The following is a 9,485-nucleotide window of genomic DNA, read 5'->3' as shown; positions in this document are numbered from 1 at the left end:
CTTTTTATTCCTCCACATCTCAAGTGCAAACAAATCTGCAGCTTAAAATAGGTAAGGTAGTGGAAAGTCTTCTTTCCCTCAGCCAAATAAAGTAGTAAATCATTAGGTATATTCTACCCTTTACCAGACACATCTTTCCTCTTTATTCCCTTTTGTCCCAGTGCTTGTGGTCAAAACTATTATTGTATGAATTACCCAGAAAGCAGAAAACACCCTAGTTTGATATTGCTATAGAAATCAACATTTTGTGTTCCACTAATAAGCATTTCAGTTATTTGCAATAAATCTTTAAGTGCAATTAAATGAACTTATGGTGTACTCCTGTAAAATTTTCTGCATACTTTCAAATCTTCTTTCCTAACATTTTTCACTTCTTTGATAAGAAAAGGGTTGCAAAACCCTCAGAATCCTATAGTGTTAATACAGAGTTCAAAGTCAATACTAACAGAAAACAGGTTTGAAAAGTATTTTATTTTCAAATAAAGAAAGAACAGAAACAAAAAATGTATTTATAGTACTATTTACAAGCCTGTTACTAAATTCACATTTATGCTTTATTGAACAAAGTTTAATATGAAAATTATTTTTAAGCCACCCAGGAAAATCATTCTATGTCTAACTAAAAAAACAACCACAAAGAAATTGTGCTTTTTGAATTTTGGCTCTGATGGAAAATGTAGCATTTCAGAAGTAGTAGGAACCTGAATAAAAGTACAAAAGGAGAGAAAAATCCAGGTGTGTTCCCAGGGAGAAAGCTTTTCCTTGGCAAGGTACAGAAGTTTCAAGGAAGTATCTACCTAGTATCTATAAAAATCAGGTTTTTAAATTGAAAAAAAATTACAAAAAGGTGTTTTATTGAAAGCTGCCCACAGAGCTGGAATAACAATATTCACTTAGAGTTATTACCAGCAAAAAATCTACAAACTAGAATACTTGATCATTCCAGAACCACAGCAAAAGTCAGATTTGACAACTGACTTTTGCTTATTCTGTACACTTCAAATATATGGCTCTGCAGTTTTATTTGGGTCATTACCGCTGATTTTGTCTACAAATGTCACATTTTTTTGATTCTTTCAAAAAAATGTTTTCAACTCGTAGCTTTTCAGTCTCCTGTAAAACAGAGAAAAAACATGGATATATTAAGGAAATTATCCTCAGTTATTTTTACACAAGCAGTATCTTGTTGTGATACTGAGTTATTCAAGTGTTTTATACACTATCTACTTGAGGAAGTAAAATGGAGATCAAAGGTATCTCTGTTTCTCTCCCACAGAAGAGCAGGAATTTTAGTCTTCATTCTCAAAGCTTAGCTCTTTGCTATGTCAGGCCATTACTACATCTGTAATCTACTCTGCAACTTACCTCTGTAAGTTTAGCATAATCTTTCTTCAGTTTCACAAGATACTGAATCTTCTGGTTCAGGTTTTGATGACCAAGTAATTTCCCATTCTCCTCAGCAAGCGAGTCAACTTGCTTCCTCAGCAATTTTATTTCCTGTAGTAATAAATACATTGTGTACCTCTTAGCAGTAGCCTCTCCTTCTCTTTTCAGAAGCAATTCTTAGAGCTATTATCATACTAACATTCAGGTTTGTTGTAACATATGATGCAAGAGTTGGTTCAGTCAGGAAATATATGTTTGTCTTATGTCTCTTAGACACTATGTTATATCCCTCTAAAAGGCAAAAAAGGAGCACCATTTGATTTGTACTACTAAGTGATTTCTGTATCCAGACTTTCAGTAGCTAAACTGCAAAACAAACCAGCTGTACCTCTGCTAAATAAGATTCTGCTGTGAAGACAACAAAAAAATTATGTCTATGTAACCTTTTCAATCCTGTCTTTTTCTTCATATGCTTCCTCTAGTTTTGATCTAATTTCTTCTTTCTCATTAAATGCTTTGAGCTCCAATGTCCTTGTTCGTTCCATCTCCAAAGTCATTTCACGACAGCTTTTCTCTTGGATTCTGAGGATATTTTTGGTCTCTTCTAATCTGCCAATATAAAAGAATCATAAAACATTAAAAAACAACAAAAATGTCATACAACTGAATTCCTAAGTCAGTCTTGGACATGGAGGGAGGCTCCTTTAAAAGCATTATTTTGAGATACTGTATTTCCCTTAGAATTTAGTGCTAAAGAAAGGAAAAAATTCATTCTGCTTCACAGTTCTTGTGTTTGAGACTATCAACTAGGCAGTATTTTGGAGCTGCTCTTCTCTTTGGGAACTGTGCTGTTTGCAATCCTGGATATACAACTCCATTCATGATTGAAAACAGAAGCTTCACCTACAAGAACACTTTCAATTAATTCACCTAAGGAATGTAAATTTTCCAGCTAAACTCAAATGCTCTACAGGTTCCCTCTATAAAATTCTTGTTTGTCTGTGGCTTTTCCCCCCTGACTGCCTCATTGCTCAGAAACATCTCTGAGCACTTCAGATGGTCTGAGCCTGCTTGGTTGGCCTGGAAAGAGAATGAGTACCACTTCTGATAGAATGAAAACATTTTCAGCAAATGAGGTAACAGGATATTAAACTGTGCCATCAAACTTAGCAGCCTGTCTATTGCTTCCATGAACTTGAGTAATTTTGCAGATCAATTCAAATATTGCATACATGAAATTTCTGTCACCAGTTTGTTTTACTGAAGCATGGTGTTTAAGACCTGCTCTGTGAACAGTATTCATTTGCTGCATTTGGCAAGACGTTTTCTTGATGAGAAAAGAATGTTTTCCCTCTGTCCATTATTTGCCTGTATGACACATTGTAGCACTGCTATGAAGTATGTTTCGGAGATCAGACAGGAATGCAAAATCAGTGCATCAAATAGCAAAATAATCCCTAATTTCCAGACTAGGGTTTCTGGAAAATTTAATGCAAATTACTTTTGAAATTACCATGTGCATAAGAACTACCTTCCTCCTTAAAAGAAGTTACTTGCATAGAAAGCATTCCATCAAATGAAAATAACTCTTGTGTTAGGAGATTCAGCCACAATAAATCCTGAAGCAGTACAGATTAGGAAAAGAACAGCAGGACAGACATTTCCAAAGTAATTTTTATCTACTGATTCAGTATTTTCTTTCTTTGCTATTATCCATCCAAGGTACAAAACACTTGAGTTTTGAGGACTGCTTGCCCAATAGTGCAAACACAATTTAGAAAGCCTATAATAAAAGAAAAAAAATTCATTTTTCAAACTGAACCACAGAAATTTAAACAAATAGCATAAACCCCAAATAATTACATTTTGTTTAAAATTATAAAACATTTGCAATATTAATAAAGAAATGAGCAGTATTTCAATTTAATTTGAAAAGGAATGCTATTGCAATTCACTGCATATAAATAACTTTAAACAATTAAAAACATCCCTTCCAATTCAAGTTTTTATGGTTCTACCCATTAAAATATTGTCCTGATATAATGCTATCTAGTAATAGGTGCTACTACCACCTACTGATGAGAAAGAGTAAGAACTCAAGGTATCTTGCCGAAGTGTAAATACGTCCAAATGATGTCTTTTGTCATTTCAGATCTTGGACTTCTATTGCTTAAATGTATCTTTTTTTCTGTCATTAATTAGTTTAATACTAGCTTCCAGTTCAAGGAACAATACTTAGACTTACTCTGCTTTGATTTTCAGCATTTCTTCCACTGCTTTATTCTGGAAAAGTTCAAAAACATTAGATGCAGTCTTAATGTTGAATACACACACATATATATATATATATGTTTAAAAATATCTGTTACTTAATTGATGCTACATATCTCATTCCAGATCATGCTGCTACCCAGTAGTTCACATCCCTAATATTCACTTTAAGTTCATCTCTTTGCTGTAGGCACTTATTTCCCATTTCATGTCAGCACAGCTGACTCACAGCAGGTCTCTGCCCACACACACAGCAGAGCTCTAACAGGGGGTTCTTCTGTCTCGGACATTCATGGAAACCTCTGCTGTGACATTCACTTCCCTTTGACAGAGCCCTGACATTAGCAAGTGGCACAATCTTCACTTTCCAACACTGGGGATGAGTCAGATTTAGCAATCTGAATCTGTTTTTGCTAATTGTGCAATCTGACACCCAGTTCACTAGTGTTAGGCCAAGATAGAAATCCTAAGAGATAAGTCTCAGGCTGTGCCTCTTAGAATTCACTAGAAATTGGTGTTCGTTTTGCTGCTATGAAAACAAAAAAATCAAACCAAATCAACCAAAAAAATCCCATTAATACTTCACAGCAGGTCAACAGCAACTGACATGAGAAGGATAATATACCTTGGCAAGTCGCTCTTCAGCAATCTCTTCCTCTTTCTCTTTAAGGTACTGAACATCAAGATGTTTCTGATCACTATGAAATTCAAGAATGAGAAAAAAAGTTTCTCACAAACAGAGGAAGCCAGTTGTAAAAACATGTTATCCAGATGAAACCAGTAAGTGTGTGCAGTTGTTTTCACACATGTTCATACTCAAAATACTGAACATCATAAAAAAACTCTGGAAGGGTTTAAACTTCTGAACACATTTTCTTTCATCAGAGTATAAAGAAATTAATGTTTTAATGGAAACAACTACAAATGTAATAAATATGCAATTTATGTTTGTTAGACAGCTGTGCTGGTTTTGGCTGGGGTAGAATGAATCATCTTCACAGCCCACATTAGGAGGCTGTGTTTTGGATTTGTGCTGAACACAGGGTTGATAATGTAGAGATCTGTTTCTTATTGCTGAGCAGGGCTTGCACACAGCCAAGGCTTCTCCTGCCTTCCATACTGCCACACTGGCTGGGAAGCTGGGGCTGTGTGGGAGGCTGGGAGGAGACCCAGCCAGGACAGGAGACCCAAGTGACCAAAGGGACATTCCAGACCATGTGACATCATGCTCAGTGTATAATAAAGTGGGGGAGAAAGGAGGAAGAGGGGATGTTTGGAGTGATGGTGCTTGTCTTCCCAAGTCAGTGTTGTGTGTGATGGGGCCCTGCTCTCCTGGAGATGGCTGAACATCTGCCTGCCCATGGGAAACACTGAATAAATCCCTTGGTTTGCTTTGCTTGTATGTGTGTGTGACTTTCACTTTCCCTGGTAAACTGCCTTTATCTCAACCCACAAGTTTTCTGGGTTTTGCTCTCCCGATTCTCTCCCTGATCCCACTGCTGGGGAGTGAGTGAGTGGCTGTGTGGGGCCTGGCTGCTGGCTGGGGTTAAACTACAAGAACAGCTTTGGGATGGAAGTACATATTTTATTATTTCACAGTGTTCATGTGTATGGAGACTGCAGAGGACTTCCCACAGGATCACTGCTTAGTGGTCTTGCCAAGTTAAGAAGGTAAAAGCTTCTTGTATTCAAAAGACTTCACTAATTTTTATTTTGGTAGTTTTTAATCAACATGGATGGAAATAAGAAAACACATACAACTAAAATAACTCACTTGTGTGCCATACAGTGTGCCATTGGTTAAGAGTTTTATAATTGCATCATATTACAATAAAACCACTGTTTTCATAAACTTAAAATCTTGTGAACAGATCAGGTAGGTTACTGAACAATGATGCTGTTTCTAAGGTGTTCTGCTTAGTTTGCAACAGACATTTGAAATTGTGTTGAAATTGTTGAATTGAAATGGAAATCAGAGTCAAACAACAATGGTTACATTGCCATGGAACACTGGATTCTGTGGCTTTGTTTTCAGCTTATATAGGTTTTCTAGACCAATTTTTTCCACAATAAAAGCATTATTTTTATGTTCCTCACTTGTTGGATTCCTGACTTGGGACTTTGGAATGAATTTGGATATGCACTAAGAATTCCCTGCTCCTTTAACTAAAAGGAGTTGTGGTTTGAATAGACCAAAGACTAATTGTATACTGGAGGCTTTAAAATTTCATTTATGTCTATATTGAAACTTGTGTTGCATTTATTTGGACATTCCTTATCTACACAAGTGACATGGCAATATATAATACCCAGGAATTACAATGAATATAATGATTTTACATTATTTCCATTCCCTTTATAAAACTTTATTGCATTTAAGACCTTGTGATTTAAGGGTTATAAAATTTACAAGCCAGTAAATAATTTTCAAAGAAAAGCTTGAGTCAGTCTCTAAATAGGCAAACAACATAAGACTATACTTCAAATAAAACCTGTAAACTTTATCTTAAATATTTCAAGTTAAGAGAGATTTTTTGTGTTTTATTTTACTTTACCTGTTCTTGCTTGGTCTCTGAGTTTCTACAAGGCTCTGTAAACTCCTGTTGTTCTCCACCAATATCTGCATTTCCAGACGCAAGTTCTCCAGCTCATTTAATTGTTCCTAAGCAAGTGAAATCCAAACCATTTTACTTGAAGACCAAATTGCAATTCCTATTTTCATTTCTAGCTGAACTTGTTTTTGAGTAGAATAGAAGACAAAAAATAATTCTCAGAAAACAGGCATGGTTCTCTGGCAAATATCTGCATCACCCTTCCATCTATAGTTGCATTAGAAACTTTATTGAGAATAGTTTCAGCAGCAAATATTGAGAACTGTTTCAGCAGCAAAAGTGATGTTACCATTTGACATTCATGAACAGAAACTGGCACAGTCCTTGGGAAAATGAGATTTACAGACATCCCAAGCAAGTTGTCACCACTTGTTCCAAGCCTAGGTAAAGGGAAAACCAAAAACTGCCTTCCTGCACTAAGCAGAGCTCACTAAAAAAACTGAACTCTTCAGTCTGTCTCATTTTGACCTTGCAAATTGCCAGCAGAGATTTACTCATAGTACCTTCAGCCTTAGAATTTCTTCATTTTTTGCTCTTCGTTCTTCATTCAGTTCATGCACAAGGTGCTCCAGATTTATTGCAGAGGCCCTTCGATCAGCTATTTCTTGCTCGTGAGTTTCCAAAAGCTTGGCCAAATTCACATCAAAATTAGGAGGAGTTTTAGGACACTGGCAAGTGAAAAAAACCAAACATACAAACTATTAGTAAAGGACTGTTTTCCCTGTGTATTGATTACATGTTTTAATACTTCATTGGAGACATAAATAATAAATTTGTGGCAGACAAATCATCAATAATTACAAAACGTGTGAAAATGTTTCTCTCAAATGCCATACCTGAGGAAATGTTACTGAAGATGAGTCCACAAAGCAATCTATTTGCTTCATTTTCAGTTCATATTCACTCTTCCTGTTCTCCAGTTCCACTGTCATTTTGTCTAACTATTAGAAACACAGGAAGAATTAAAGTAGCTCATAATACTCATAAAATAGGAAACAAAATAGCACTCAGATCTATATTTTGAGGAAGCTTAAGTACACCACAAGTTATTTTAGATTAACAAAGACTTCACTTTTTATAACCCTTCTGTATTTAGTCAATCACTGTTAAACTCTCAATAGTTGTATGCAACAAGCATTTTTGAAAGCATCTATACATCTAACTACTTTGTAGTTGATCTGAATTTTGTTCTTGTTAGTATTTGATTTGTTTTGCCTTGCTAACACAATCTACCTTTCAAAAGGCATGCTAACACAGAAAAAAGCTATTATGAACTTGGTTGGCAAACGTTACTGGTCAAAACTTCATTTGATACAAAGATTTTAGTGATATAGATTTGATCAGTTTCCCCAAGAGAATATGGTGACTTGACAAAAGAACTCCTCTTCCAAAAAACAACTTATTAGAGTCTTTGCCAACACAAATATATTATTTAGCACTATGATAGTTGTGACAACTAGAGCTATAATTTGTACAAAGGTTTAATATAGCTATTTAGTCTGCAGCAGCTCCAAACCACTGCATAATTTACAGAGCTCAGCAGTTATCTCTATTGCATAATGATACTGTTTGTGGATAAGTGTTAAGCAGAGGAAAAAGTAATCCCCTAGGTTACACTGCTGATAACCTGAGGTTGCTCTGCTCTTACAGATACTGATAATTTTACTCTGCTATCAGAGTACACATTTTTGTGATCTCTAGACAACTGTTCCAAAACATTAAAAGTTACCTAATCTTTGTTCAGAAGTTTCTGAGCTACTACTTTCCTTTTACAAGAAGGAGCATTTCTCTTCCAAGAGGACTATGTACCAGATGCTCTAAAATGACAAGTGAAACCTTTTTCAGAAGCTACAATTGACCACAGCTCCCTCTCAACGAGCTAACTGTGAATATTTCTTTGTTTTACCTGTTCCCTGAGTTCCTGGATTACAGCTTCTTTCTTTGCTATGTCTTCCTGTGCACACTGGAGCAATGCATGGTGTTTCTTAGAGGCCTCTGTCAGACTGATCAGCTGATCAGCAGTATGACGCAATTCTTCACACAGAAGGTCCCTCTGTTTTAAGTCGTGGGATGTGTGAAAAAAGAAATGTTAAAGTTATTGCTCTAAGTCAGTTGTTTCAAGATGTTTTGTCATTGGTGCTGAGATTGCTAACAGCTACAAGCATCTCCCTTTTCCTTCTACTTTTTCATCATTAATTGTAGCAAGCATTTATCTATAAATTTATTTTAGCATATTTTCATATCCTTGGTCTTGGTTACAGAACAAAAATGAGGACTCTTCCCCAGTATAGTGACAATTAAGATTCTAGTGGAAGATCTTTAGAATTAGTCACTATTTTAAAATATAATATGTACTTCAAAAGAAACCAGAAAAGAATGTATAGATTTTAATCACACTGAAGTGATAACAGCTTTTTTTAGTGCACTGATATTCCACAGATACCTTTGCATTTATTCTAGGATCTATACTCCCACCCTATCTGAAGGGGCATCATACCTAAAGAAAGATGTGCTAACACATAAGGAGAAACTTCATCTAGTATTTTAAATGCCACCTCAGATTTGTTCTTTTCCAGTTAAGAACGCATGATGAAATTAGTAACTGAAGTATAAAGTAAAGGAGAAACACTATAATTTTATCAGGAGCCAGATATACCCACGGATAACATTGAAACAGGAACTGGCACTAAGTTAAAAAAAGCCAAAAGCCCCTAAGTGATCCATTTGCAAGACAACTCAGCTTTGGGTTTCAGAATGTCACTTTTAGATATGATTATGAACACAATCTGTTTATTTTAAAACAGATTTTGATTATGTTTAATGTCCTTTGAGAAACACACACCTCCCTGGAAGACTTTATTGGTGCTATCTGACTGGACTAGCAAATCTAATCACAGATGATCTTGTAGGAATTACATGTAAGGAGCTGCTAGTATTTGTGACTGCTTGACATGTTCAACAAAATAATGGTGACAGCAGTAATAGAAAAGACAGAGTTAAAGAAAGATACAATATTAAAAAGCAAAACCACATTTGAATCAAATGTGTGCCCTAGATCAGTTTCCAGCAGGTGGAGCTTTTAGTTAAAATTATGAGTAAAGAAAAGATATTGCTGAATATAGTGCAGTGAGGGAAGAGACACTGTGGAACATAATATATTCTTCTACGTATTTCAATTTCTCAGCTGCATCATCTAAAGCTGCCATTAAATTCAGC

General features: G+C 35.5%; 1 protein-coding gene across 1 annotated transcript in view; it reads right to left on the bottom strand.

The window, feature by feature from the left end:
- Window positions 1-449: 449 nt before the first annotated feature.
- The window catches only part of KIF15 (kinesin family member 15), a 33,977-nt gene continuing 24,941 nt past the window's right edge, over window positions 450-9,485 (bottom strand). The window contains exons 27-35 of the mRNA XM_036396614.2: window positions 8,176-8,322; window positions 7,106-7,210; window positions 6,773-6,937; window positions 6,213-6,319; window positions 4,283-4,355; window positions 3,632-3,669; window positions 1,830-1,995; window positions 1,366-1,497; window positions 450-1,113 (exon numbers count right to left, since the gene is read on the bottom strand). Coding sequence (XP_036252507.1) covers window positions 1,033-1,113; window positions 1,366-1,497; window positions 1,830-1,995; window positions 3,632-3,669; window positions 4,283-4,355; window positions 6,213-6,319; window positions 6,773-6,937; window positions 7,106-7,210; window positions 8,176-8,322 — 1,014 coding nt within the window. The 3' untranslated portion in view covers window positions 450-1,032. The remainder of the gene's footprint in view (window positions 1,114-1,365; window positions 1,498-1,829; window positions 1,996-3,631; window positions 3,670-4,282; window positions 4,356-6,212; window positions 6,320-6,772; window positions 6,938-7,105; window positions 7,211-8,175; window positions 8,323-9,485) is intronic.

The sequence above is a fragment of the Molothrus ater genome, chromosome 1 (assembly GCF_012460135.2).
Source record: "Molothrus ater isolate BHLD 08-10-18 breed brown headed cowbird chromosome 1, BPBGC_Mater_1.1, whole genome shotgun sequence".
Lineage (NCBI taxonomy): Eukaryota > Metazoa > Chordata > Aves > Passeriformes > Icteridae > Molothrus > Molothrus ater.
Note: the sequence above shows the minus strand (reverse complement) of the source record. Positions and strands in the feature narration are given on the sequence as shown.